General features: G+C 37.8%; 1 protein-coding gene and 1 long non-coding RNA gene across 2 annotated transcripts; one reads left to right on the forward strand and one right to left on the reverse strand.

The window, feature by feature from the left end:
- Nucleotides 1–191: 191 nt before the first annotated feature.
- On the reverse strand, nucleotides 192–5270 carry LOC111340898 (uncharacterized). Its single transcript, XR_002695794.2, has 3 exons — nucleotides 5128–5270; nucleotides 2054–2161; nucleotides 192–334 (listed from the first exon to the last, which is right to left on the reverse strand). It is a non-coding gene; the product is annotated as an uncharacterized LOC111340898 (long non-coding RNA).
- A 13-nt stretch (nucleotides 5271–5283) lies between these two features.
- On the forward strand, nucleotides 5284–12658 carry LOC111340897 (ras-related protein Rab-7a). The gene is made up of 5 exons (XM_022947816.2): nucleotides 5284–5380; nucleotides 9220–9290; nucleotides 9839–9965; nucleotides 10654–10872; nucleotides 11921–12658. Exons 2-5 carry the CDS (start codon nucleotides 9238–9240, stop codon nucleotides 12137–12139), a joined length of 618 nt encoding a protein of 205 aa, XP_022803551.1. The 5' UTR covers nucleotides 5284–5380; nucleotides 9220–9237; the 3' UTR covers nucleotides 12140–12658.
- The last annotated feature ends 632 nt before the right edge of the window (nucleotides 12659–13290 follow it).

The raw sequence follows: 13290 nt of genomic DNA on the forward strand, positions 1-13290 counted from the left end.
TAATGATAGGAAAGAAAGTCCCCGACTTCAAAATAAGATAAAAACGAAAAAGAAAAAAAAAATGTAATCAAAGAAAAAGAGAAAAGTTTGACAACCTTGATCAGAATGCCTCAAGGATTCACACCTCAGAAATTCCAACTACACAGTCTTTTGATCTACCAACTAAGCTTTAAAGAACTGAGAATCACAAATCAAAACCGGCATTTTTTAATAGATGAGTTACAGCATTGAACTCTGAACATTTACAGGAAAGAAATCTGGTTGATCACTGACACAGGTAAGTCTTGCTGCATTGGTAAAAAATGCCATCCATCAGATAGGAAGCAATTGTGACCTGAAAATAAGACAAAATTTTTAAAAGATTTATTATGAGGCATGTATACTAGACTTGAAGAGTGATCTTTCTCCTAACTGTCTGCCATACGCTATTTTAAGGTTAGTTCAGATAATTAGGTATTGCATCAACTATTAATCCCTTATTCATATATTTCTTTATTCTCATAATTAATCTGCTTGGTATTGTATTGATATTGTGTGGAGAAATTCTGTCTTGGTCACCCATGAGAGTTAATGGGTTAGCAGTCGACGTGCAGTGGAGGCACGGTGGCCTCATGATTAGTGCGCTCGACTCCGGATCGAGTGGTCTGGGTTCGAGCCCCAGCCGGGACATTGTGTTGTGTTCTTAGGCAAGACACTTTACTTACACAGTGCATCTCTTCACTCAGATGTATAAATGGGTACCAGCAATTTAATGCTGGGGGTAACCCTGCGATAGTCTGGCATCCCATCCAGGGGGGAGTAGAAATACTCCTAGTCGCTTCATGCTACAGAAACCGGAGTTAAGCACCGGCCTAATGGGCCACTAGGCTCATAAACAGACTTTACCTAGTCGACTTGCAGGACTGCAGGTCTAGAGCACCTGGGTTGAGATAGGGCTGGGTTATTGTATTCTAGCACAAAACCCTTTACTTTCACAGTGCCTCTCACCACCCAGGAGTACATATATCTTATTAACCCTTTTAATGTGTAGTATCACTGAGTATTCTTACAAGTTGCCCCATATTCTGACAAGCCCATAGGGTCAGTCAAAATATAAATAACAAGTAAAAATACTAAGCAAAATGACACACAAACTGTCTAATAATTTATTAATTATCCAAATTTCATGGATATTTATTTATGGGGAGTGAGTGACAGAAGTATGCGAAGGGAACCAAATTAGCGCATTGTCATGTTGCTGTTTCTATTTTCTTTGATAAATGATGAAATTTAATTGTCGTCTAACTGCTTTCCTTCATTTGATTTATCTAATAAACTTGGATCAATATTTGCCAGCCATTCCAACCTATCGTTGTAAGAAATATAATCTAAATTGTCCGCCATTTTTTTTTGTAACTTCAATCATATTCGTCACTTGCTTGATGAGAGTAAACCTGTCTAACCGGTTCTCTGGAGTACAAATACCGCATGATATTTGTACTCGTCTTGGGTGTTATTTGTACTCTACAGAGTGTAGTTGAATAATAAAAATGGTACCGGCAACCTGTTGGGGAAAGCTAATGAAATTCCTGGAGGGGTAACCTGTAATGGCCTAGCATTCCCTCCACGGGGTAGCAGTTGTAAAGACCTTCTAAGGCTGTTGTTTCTCAGACTTCCAAGTATACAATATCACGAATTGAAAACTTAGAAATTCTGAGAAAAGATTTCAATGAGTTTTGCTGAACTCGTACATTCAAAAGCCTTTTCTTCTATACAAACTTTGCACTCAACTTAACTATCTCATACAAACAAAGGTTCACTAACATGAAACATTAATATCCTAGATCACACGATATTTCCGATAATCACGAAATTCTCAATAGCTTGTACAAGTACTATGTGCACTTTGATAACACAAAGAATGTGACAATAGTAATACTCCTTGTTGCTAAGTGATACAGAGACTGGGATAAGTGCAGACTCCGCCTTTTTTATGCGGGAGACACAGCGGCCTGAAAAGTTTGAGGTTTGAAATAGGTAAAAGTTTAAAAAAATATTGCAAGCTTTTGCTTACCCAAGGCTCTATGAAGGAGGTGGAGGAGGTGCCATAAGATCAATGTCTGAAAATTCTCTTGCAGCTGCCACGGCCAGAATGAATATTGCAGTGTGTTTTATCAGCTGCCTAGAATGAGATAAAGAACAGTGAGATGCACTTCCTAATTTTAACTTAGCTTGTAAAAAAAACAACAACAACAAATTAAAAGCTTTGTGCCCACGTTCCTTTAAATCATGATGATGGTGGATTAACAATTTAATAATTTATTGATTTATAGTGCGCTTTTGAACATGCCAGGTGATCAAAAGCACGTTACAACAATAATGAACCTAAAACTGTACAAGTATTAAAAAATCTACAATATGAACATTACATCATTACTACCCGATGCCAATTTACACCTTGTTGGAAAAAAACAGTGGCTAATTAGTGAGCATATTAAAGGGCCTCTTGTTGCAATGATCAGATCCCCCCCTGATGAAGGCACTGAACAAGAGCGTTGAAACATTGGGCCTATGAATTGTAATTTTGGTTACATTCATTACTTCTTTAAACCAGAGTAGCATCAAACCATGTCAGCTTTGTGGAAGTTTACGAGGGGCAGCAGGTTATTAGTTCTTTAACAAATGAACGTATGATGTAAGGACTGATTACATAAAATCAATCAAAGGGAAAGTGAAACATTCACCCTCTCTGCTGACCCCAATTCCTGGAATACATGGTGCCTTTTCTGACCACGCTAGAGGATAGAGAAGGAGACTCTGTTACCCTAACCAGTCTATTTTGTTTCTTTAGCTGCTCAATTTATTGTATTATCTTCAAAATGTTTGAAATCTCCATCTTGAATGAAAATAGAACAGCTCTATGGCCCTGTTGAGTTACCAGGACCTTTGAGAAATAGGCCCCTGGCCCCAGCTGTTGACAGGTTGGATAACCTATCCGTGGATAGAGTACAGTTGAACCACAATTACCCAGACTCACTGGGACTAGATGAAATACTGTATTTACTCAAATAAGCACTGCCCTCGATTAAGCGCCGCCCTCGAATAACCGCCGCATCTGGGGCAAAAAAAGTTACTACACTGTAAGCGCCGCCCTCGAATAAGCACCGCACCCCCGATGCGGCGCTTATTTGAGGAATTCCGTATAGCCAGCTGAAAACACTATAAAACAATTTTAACACAGCATCGGCAATTTATATTCTTTAAAGTGCACCTAAACCCAAAAATGTTTTTTCGCTTAACGAAATAAGCGTATTTTTTGGAGTATTTCTGTGCAAAAATTTTTTTATTTGCTCAACTCTTCAATTTTCTGTGCCCAGTCAAAATATGGAAAATTGGCCGCCATCTTGCCCCACGACCGAGTTTAAAGAGGAATGGCTCTAGCGGATAATGTGACGTCAAATCGAGAACACGAAAGTCTGCATTTCACACATTTTCACTTGTTTGGGAAGGTTGTAGTTGATATTGTCCGAAAATATGCCGGCTAAGTGTGTTATAGGAGGATGTAGCAAGGTGTGAAATTTGCAAGAGGGTATCGCGCTTCATACATTCCTCATACAACACACCTAGTCGGCATATTTCGGATAATATCAACGACAACCTTCCCAAACAAGTGAAAATCTGTGAAATGCAGACTTTCGTGTTCTCGATTTGACGTCACATTATCCGCTAGAGCCATTCCTCTTTAAACTCGGTCGTGGGGCAAGATGGCGGCCGATTTTCCGTACTTTGACTAGGCACAGAAAATTAAAGATTTAAGCAAATTAAAAAATGTTTGCACAGAAATACTCCAAAAAGTAAGCTTATTTCGTTAAGCGAAAAAAAATTTTTGGGTTTAAGTGCACTTTAAATGTGATGTTCTTTTGTTTAAAGTTACTGTATTTCTCTGCTCGGGTTATCAAGAAACGCTTGGGGTTTTTTCACCATATGAATTTCTCTCGTAATTCTAGATTTACTATCAGATTAGTGTCAGTCCAAAGGAAAATTGACAGATAGAAAGTGTACTGTTGAATAAAAATGTAGAAAAAGTAAATGTCTGGTACAATTTTTAAATAAGCGCCGCACTTGTGGCGCGAAAAATTAAATAAGCACCGCAGCGCTTATTCGAGTAAATACAGTAGTCAAGACGATCGAGGGTCCAGATAATCAAGAATATGAAAATTAATGAGGAACAAAAACTGATTAAATTACGAAAGTGACATTTAATCCTGCAAAAAACATTTACAGATCGTTTAGCAAAAGATATGGTCTACATCTTCACTGTCCTACGTGAATACATGTACCTCTTCACTTGTGTATTAAAAATAAAAATTAACAAGAAATTTTTTTACTTTGGCCTAAAATGTTGAAGTCAGTTTGTCTTAAAGAAGAACATCGCCTTTATTTCACTTTTCAATGCTGTAGTTTTAAAAAAGATATGGCTACAGATCTTGATCATGACTTAGAACTATTCATGATAAAATTAGGATGCAAGAAAAAGTCTGGATAACCAATAAATATGGATAATTGAGGTTCAGATAATTGAGATTCAACTGTAGTACATTTGGTGATCACTTACAGTGTATCCAGTGGACAACATTAATTATCCAACCTTTACACAACTGGACCCTTAATACAGTTTGTTTCTAGCCAACACAGTGTGAAGATTTCCCTGGTTTTGAGGTTAAAAACAAGAGAAAGAAACTCCTCCTTTTACACCCCCTCCCCATGCTCCACTCCCCCCTCCTGCCAGGATGGCATAGTAGCCTTGGTGATCATGCTGGAGCCTTGAAATCTGTTGGGTTGTTCTGTTTCAGTGTTGCTTTCTCGTTAGCTGGAAAAATAATGCGAAATTGCCCGTCGTCAAAACCTAGGATTTCCCACGCACACTATTCAACCACAAGTTTGGCCATTATCTAGGTCGTATGATCATGGCGGAGTGGTGAACTGCAAAACTCACTCTAACAAAACCGGCCGAAGATGCATAACACCTCGACCACTAAACGTGCTTTCCACGTGAACATACCTTACTCATTACATCAGGCCGTTTATTACGGTGACACCACCAAAGAAAGAGAATATAACGATAAGAAAAACCTTCATTAACATTACCATTTCATAGGATTTTTGTAAAAGTCGGCTACAAAATCTTTTACTGCACCAAAACCACCGTGTTTGGACGGACTTGCTTTCCGGATAGCCTTCGGCGCCATATTGGATGTGTATGAGAACGAGGCTGGGTATGACGTAACATGAAATATCGATTGTCTTAAAGTCACGAGACCTATGTTTCAGGGTTCCGCCATATTACGTTAGAGTTAGTGTGTCGCAACGAGCGTTTCGTTAGTTTGTTTCTTCAAACCCGGTGAGTACAATAGTTTCAATGGCAAAATTTAGTTATGCACTTATATCTTGAGGTATTTTCTACCTTATGCGAACCACTGCTCGATATTTACGCCCAAGATCTTTGCACGAAGCAAGATTTTTTTAGTCGTGAGCTCGATAGAAGCGAAAAAATGGCGGAGGAAGATTAGTGATGTTTCACTGAAACGTCGGCATGATATGCCCAAGCGATTCCCTTTTGATTGCATCGTTGTAGATCGCTAGTAATATGATAAATTCCCAGCCTTTTCGTGTGCTTTGTGTGAGAAAGGAGAGTTTTCAACTAAGGCAATTTTCCTTCCTGTAAATCTGAACTTGCGATCTATATTTCGTAATTCGAGGTGCAATTTGAACATTGGTTAGTGTCAATATGAGCGCCGTGGCGTTTATCCGGGACTTCTGATCGGTCTTTACTCGTTGCCTTTAGTTGTTGTTGGTTGGGTAATGGTTTTTCTCTTTTGTTTGATCTAAAACACGGTTGTCTATTGAAAACTGTTTGGGTCAAAGTGCAGTACACAGGAACTGGACTTAAACTTGTTTCGTTTTGAAGCCTAATTCTCGAAATTCATCGGTGAGTTTTCTTTGTCACACGTTTTCCTCTTCTATCCAACTTGAATGCGATATTCAGTTGAAGAAAAGTTCTTGAACTAAATTTGATGAATCGAATCTTAGCATTATCTTCTCAGTCTGAAAAATTTCATTATGGATTTTTATTTAATGAAATGTTTTAACTTATGGAACAATCCAAACGATGAGCATCAAACATAGCTTTGATTCTTGTATAAACATCACTATTATGCTAGTCCTGTAGAAATTAGAACTTAGGTTAATTTGCTGAGTGTTCTTTTAGTCTGTGTTCATTGTGAAAATTACAAAATGAGTCTTTTAAAGATAATTTACTGGAAATTTTTTTAGTTTTGGGAAAGAAAAATTGGGTGAAGTATTTGTAAGGTAGACCAAACATATTTTTAATCACTTTTATCGTGCCATTGTAGTATTTGGGAAGCCAACAAAGAATTTAGATTAAATTTAAAGTGCCATGATTGTCTTTCAGCCAGCTTAAAAAATGCACTTTAATGCATGTTTGGCGTCTCACTTGGGCTGCATAAAGAGTTGGGTCCATTCTCAGGTCTTTCTTCTGAAAAAACTTGGAGGATTGCTTCGTCTGTAGATATGATGTTTGTCTATAAGGCCTTGATCAGATGGCTTAGTGCATTAACTCTTTAACTCCCTGAAAACAGGTGTTTATTACAGGCTGTCAAGTTCTTATTTTTTCCTTGTCTCCTATTTTTTCATGAAATTCTTAGTTTTTCCTATCTTTTTAGGGTTTTACTAGTTGCCCTTCCAGCAACATCTGTCAACGTACCAACTGTTAATGTAGCCAGTGTTGCTTGACACTGCTAAGACCAAGCAAGACCAAGCAATGCAAAGCTTGGAGAAAATAGGACAAAAGAGAAAACTGTTGACTGACAAACAGCACAAACTGTTAGATAAGGCCATGTCCTCAACAGCAAATGCTGCCAAAAAAAAGAGCAAAGCTAAGGTTACCCAATCTGCTAAAAGAGCAAAAACAGCATAGTGTTGGACTTTTTGGTTGTTGATATTCAAAAGTCATGGTTGGCTTTTATTGTAAGGAAGACACACATTTGGTGACAGTGAACTTTAATATTGTTTCGGTTTGTCCAAAAAAAATTGTTGTTGCTTATAATTCTCATAGTTTTAAAGGACTAATGACTTAAATTAAAGGCATCTTGCAATGTATCTGATGAAATTTAGAATTGGGTAACTGTTGTTGGATGAGTTGTGCTTAGTAATATAGATGGTAACACTTGTGTTTGTTTATACGGCAATGCATTGTGGATGTATGTTAAATATTGAAGCGTTGGGTTGTGGAACAGAGTTGCTGTTGGGAGTGTTAAGAGAATAGAACTCAAAGAAATCCTCTTATTTTTTTTCCTTTTTGGGGGGTGAGAATTCCTATTTATTTCCTATTTTTTGGTCACTATCATTCCCATTTTCCCACTTTCTAAATGTCATTTGTCACTTGAGACCCTGTTATTAATTTCTAGAGTTTTTTTTTAATTTACAGAGTGAAAAATTCAAGAATTATTTGTTGTAAGGTCACAAAATTAAGATTATTAATCGCAAAGGACTTCACATGCCATTATTAGTCGCAAGTAGTGTTTTATTGCGATTAACAATTGAGGAAAGCACGGGGTAGACTTAATAGACTTAGTAATCATGCATTGTTCGGTTAATAATCGCATCTGACGGTGAATGTCCTTATTCATCGTACTCTCCAAAGATAGTTCAAGCTGAACTTTTTGTGGATGGCTACCATTATGACCAAAAATTCAGAATTTAGTATTTCTTTGCACATGGCTTTTTGGGCATTAAATGTCACATATTTGAAGTCTTCTTGGGTTCAAGTTCTCAGTGAACTTCATTTCTGAATAAAAAGTGGGTTCGCTCTTCGACAAAGCTCAGCGTGGGCTTTTGACATTGTGAGAGAGTTGACTAACGTTTCTTCCCGATGAGAATGTGAGTAAATATGTTAATTTTGGACAGGTTTTAAGTAGTCTGAAGTTTGACGGAATATAATTGCAAACAAACAGTCAAATAGGTCAAATTACAACAAATGCTTCCCAATAACAGCCTTTTGTGAAGCTGAAACGTATGTTTATGAGCAAAGCGACAGATGAAACGAGCGGCAGTGATGGATGTGATAGAATTATTTAAGGTGTGGATAACTTGCATCAGGTAGAAGTTGTTACATTGATTAAACACCAAATTCTTGTAAACACTTTACAAGGAAACATGTAGAAGCTAGAGGGGAGAATTAACAATCAGATCTTTGGAGTTGAGAGGTTAAGTGTGTAATGAAATACAGTTGGAAATTTTCAGGCCCATACCATTGCTGGATTGTTAGTAGTTTGTTCATTGTGATTAGTTCATGCGCATGTGTGTATGTTTGCCACTTATGTATGGCCTGGTATTTGGGGTTGTTAGTTTTGTGGTTTTCAACTTGTAACTGCTTGCTGTCTGAGTGATTAAAATAGGTTTTTTGACCTAAAACCTTTTGTTACAAAGTGAACAGCTTACATTTTAAGTGTCAAAAGCACAAGCCAATGAGGGGGTCAGGGGACATCTGCCAGAAAATGCAAGGAAATTTATAAACTTTGAATGGTATATTACACATTGTTATGCAATCAAACAGTGGGGCAGTTGACACAAGATAGAGATTGAGGGGTGAACTATTTTTTAATAGTATAGTAACTGTGAAAATGATTTTCAAGAAAAAAAAGTCAGTTGTAAGTTTTTTATGATAGTGATTTCTTAAAATGGCTTTTAAGTGAATCGTCAGCAACTTACATAAAGAATGTCAGAAAAGCAGGGGGTCTCATTGGTTAAAGTAGCTAGTTTCATAGCTGTAGGACATAGCTTACTAAGAACCCCCAACCATTGGAGAAAAACTGAACAGTTTCTATGTAGGTACTCGTTTCAACTCCTGGTTGAAAAAAAAGGACATGGAAAGGGTAGCATCTTCTCTAACAACATGACACTCTGACCTAACCCTGTAATAATTCTGATAATGTTAGTTTGGATCAACTGATAATCCTTTATTGATATTTTTCTTTATTCTCATCACCAGTCTGGTCTATGTTGTAGTGATATTGTATGGATAAATTCTGTCTTGGTCTCTCATGGAAGTTTAGGGTTGTTCTAGGCTTGAACTATTATCTGTTGAAGCAAAACTTGGAATGTTATTCCTCAGACCACAGGATCTCTTATATTAATCAAGATTTTATTTTTTTTTCGAAGGTTTGGCCAATAGATACCATGGCGTCAAGAAAGAAGGTCCTTTTGAAAGTCATTATCTTGGGTGATAGTGGGTGAGGAAAACTGTCCTTGTTAATTTTTACTCATCATCAATAGTTTTGTCCCTTATGCTCATCAGTTGATGCTGCACGTATGACTTTCAATCATAAATCAACAGTGGTTTTCTCAACTGGAAAATTGTCATGTGAAAAGTAGTGTGTTCAAAGGGTAACGATTCATTTCTCACTTCTGTTAATGCTACAAGTCTTTTTCTCTTATTGGATTTTAAGTTACAATTATTTTGTTTGTGCTGGGTTTAGTTATGGAAAAAAACAGATTTTTTTTTGTGCTGATTGAACCTAATAAACCTGTTAATTCCACTGGAAATTAGCTGCTTATCTTGTTCTGAGTAATCAAAACAGAATGGTTTCAACATCAATGAATTTACAACAGAAGTCAGCAGTGTCTGTACTGTAGCATGTCAAAGAACTCTCTCTGTAGTGACTTAATTTGTCTTCTTGGAATTTTTGTATCCATGTTTTCCAAGTCTTGAATAGGTTAAGTGTAGATGATGTTGGACAGTTCTAATATTTATTCTCCAGTGGTTGTTCTTACTTTTAAGGGTTGGCAAGACATCACTCATGAACCAATATGTCAACAAAAAATTTAGTAATCAATACAAGGCAACAATTGGGGCTGACTTCCTCACAAAGGAAGTTATGGTGGATGACAGACTAGTTACAATGCAGGTAAGAAGATTAGGCCCCTTTGCATTTTAAGCAACTTTCTGTGCTTCATGGCAAATTGGTTTAATCAGGGATTTGACTGAACCCTTTACCTCTTAAGGTCTGTGTGTGAATTCTCCCCTTGAACTGCTACATGTTTACTTACAAATTAGTAACAAGAATTTGGCATTAGATCAAGATAACTTCCACATGATACGTTTGTGTGTTCTCATTATCCAATTGCTGGATAATCAATGGTTATTATAGGGAGAAGTTACACATTTATTTACCTCTTGGAGTTTGAGGGTGAAACACTATCGTTCATACTATTTGAAGAGTTCTTCTAACATTGTGTGGAAGTGGTGTGGTCAGTTCCCCAAGTGTAAGAAATCTTTGCTTATCAGTGGCAAAGATTGTTGGTTAGAATTCCTCCCCAGCCCCAACCATATCCCCTCCCCCAGCCACATCCCCTCCCCCAGCCACATCCCCTCCCCCAGCCATATCCCCTCCCCCAGCCATATCCCCTCCCCTATCTAATAGTGCAGAAATCAATTTAACAGATAGATTCCATCTATTCAGTGTAATAAATTATGGATGTGGGCAAGGTATTGCGACCTCAAGTTGCAACTTGCTTTCTTTCTACTTCTCATGTGGCAAATACTTTACTGAATTTCATCTAAATTGTTTTTCAAATTTATTTTTTTTAAACAAGATATGGGACACAGCTGGTCAAGAGAGATTTCAAAGCTTGGGAGTGGCATTTTATCGCGGTGCAGACTGTTGTGTGCTGGTCTTTGATGTCACACAACCAACTACATTCAAGACACTAGACAGCTGGAGAGATGAGTTCCTCATCCAAGCTAGCCCACGTGATCCTGAAAACTTTCCTTTTGTTGTCTTAGGAAACAAAATTGACTTGGAAAACAGAGTGGTGAGTTAGTAATTCTATGGCTTATGTTTATCTGAGGTGGGGTGTGGTGGTCTCATGGTTTAGTGCCCTCAGCCCTGGATTGAGTAAGCTGGGTTAGAGCCCTGGCCTGGGACGTGTTGTGTTCTTGGCCAAGACACTTTACTATCAGAGTACCTCTCTTCACCTAGGTGATTAAATGGGTACCAGCAAATTTATTGCTGGGGGTAACCCTGTGATGGACTAGCAACCCGTCCTTGTTGCTTTTGCTACAGAAACCAGAGTTAAGCAGCCTGATGGGCCACTTGGCTCATAAACAGACTATGTTTATCTGAAGTAGGAAATGACAAATGAACAAATGAAAATAATGGCGGTTTGTAGGATCTATATGTATGGTGTTGGTTTGGTTTAGCAATTTGGACAGCATTGTTTGATACTTGAGCACTCAGTACTCCTCCATGAAAAGTTTGATGGTCATTTTACTTAGCATGGGAGGTTTGCAAAGGAAACATTTTATCGTCACGTTTTGGCAGCCACGTTTTTCCATACGGCGACTGAAAAAAAAAACTCCAGTCGCCAGTTGGCGCCTGCCTAAAAAATTTAAGTTTGGACCCTGGAAGGGCAAAAAAAAGTTCCACTGATGGGGTGGAGGACAGGCAAGAGGGGAAAGAAAAACTGGAAGTTTCTGGTTCTGTCCCCCCCCCCCCCCCCCCCCCTCTTTCCACTCTTATCTTACATCCAACAGAGTGGATTAGAGAAAATCAGCAACCTCTTAACCGTTTAACTCCCAGGAGTGATTATCATGTAACTTCTTCCAATTCCAATGAATTATTTTGTAAAAGGGCTACAAGGACAGCAAAGCATACCAGCTTGAGGGTGTTGTTTTGGAACAAGTCCAAATTCTCCATTGTAATCTATGAGAAAAGTATGGCAGTTAGTGGGAAAAATTACTGATTGGATCTGGGAGTCTAACTGTTAAATGGGTGATGCCCACTTCCTCTCCTGAACAAGACACTTGAACTGTTGGCTAGCAATGCTTTTTTCAACTAATATTTGATCACCAACTTTTCAGGTCATGGCCAAACGAGCACAAGCGTGGTGCCATTCAAAGAATGACATTCCATACTTTGAAACCAGCGCAAAAGAGGCCATCAATGTGGAGCAAGCTTTTCAGACCATTGCCAAAAATGCTCTCGCTCAGGAGACAGAGGTTGAGTTATACAATGATTTCCCAGACCAAATAAGACTTTCAAATGACAACAAAGCTAAATCAAATGACTGTGCCTGCTGAATGCCATAGCTCTGCGTCTGTAGTTCCTTGAAATCTAGTGCAAGAAGAGAGATTTATCACAAGAAAACAGTGCTAGTCCTTTCTGTAACAGCATATCCTACACTGGCCAATGAAATAAATTTGTGAAAATAAGTGAGGCATGCAGCTGAAAAAAAGTAATTGCCTGCTCTGTATCATGTCCGTGTACATTGTTTACTGTGAAGGACAGTCTGTATCATGTTGGTGTATGATATTTACTGTGAAGGACAGGCACAATTTTCACCCAGTCTCCTGCATGGAAAAATGTCGGTAGTCATAAAATTTTTTGTAGCGTTTCATTCGTCTGTATAAGCGGGTGGGGAATCATTGTTACACAATATCTTCTTGACATTTTTCCGCAGGGAAATAGATTTATGTGATAGTGTTGCATTGTTATTGCACGATTGTGAAATGTGGAAATTTTGGTGCACTGTATTAGTAGATCATAGATTGAAATGAATGTACAATGTAACTAAATAAAATGTAAACCTTTGGTACAAAGTGGTTGTTTCAGAGACACTTTATTCGTAATCATGTCTTCAGAATTGTTAACTATTTCTGTTGTTAGCAAATTTTACACAGGGTCATTAGGAAGAAAGTTTCTAAGTGTTTCTCAATTCTCAAACTGTCAGGATGTTCTTAATTTCTTTTTTAATGAAGGTTAGAGACAGTTTTTTTTTTTCTTAGAAACCAGGAAGGACCTAGAAGTAAAAAATGAGAAGTCTATTCCAAGTAACTACAAAGTAGCCCTTTTTATGTACACTTGTAGCATATATGGGGAAAACTCTGTCTTCCTGTAGTAAACAAAACGGAATTGCCTCAGTTCCATTGGAAATACCTTCCAATTACTCTCCTTTTTCTTTTAAACTTTCAACTCCCATGAGTGACCAAGACAGAATTTCTCCTTACAATATCAAGCAGGCAAGTGTTGAGAATACAGAAAAATATCAACAAGGGGATTTTTAGTTGTTCCAATACCAAATTCTCCAAACTTACATGACAAAAATTGTATGGCAGAGAGTAAGGAGAATTGCTAGGGTTCAACCTAAATTGTCGGAAAATCACTCTTCTATTTAGCTCCCAACTTAAACTGTTTAGCCTTTGCAAACATTTTTCTTTAGTTTTCAACCAAG

The sequence above is a fragment of the Stylophora pistillata genome, chromosome 5, assembly GCF_964205215.1.
Source record: "Stylophora pistillata chromosome 5, jaStyPist1.2, whole genome shotgun sequence".
Taxonomy (NCBI): domain Eukaryota; kingdom Metazoa; phylum Cnidaria; class Anthozoa; order Scleractinia; family Pocilloporidae; genus Stylophora; species Stylophora pistillata.

What these genes read in the sequence shown, in the direction of transcription:
- LOC111340897 (XM_022947816.2), top strand. Translation starts at nt 9,238, where the DNA reads ATGGCGTCAAGAAAGAAGGTCCTTTTGAAAGTCATTATCTTGGGTGAT. An exon ending in ATTATCTTGGGTGATAGTGG is followed by an intron (nt 9,291 to 9,838) that starts GTGAGGAAAACT and finishes CTTACTTTTAAG; the next exon opens with GGTTGGCAAGACATCACTCA. An exon ending in ACAGACTAGTTACAATGCAG is followed by an intron (nt 9,966 to 10,653) that starts GTAAGAAGATTA and finishes TTTTTAAACAAG; the next exon opens with ATATGGGACACAGCTGGTCA.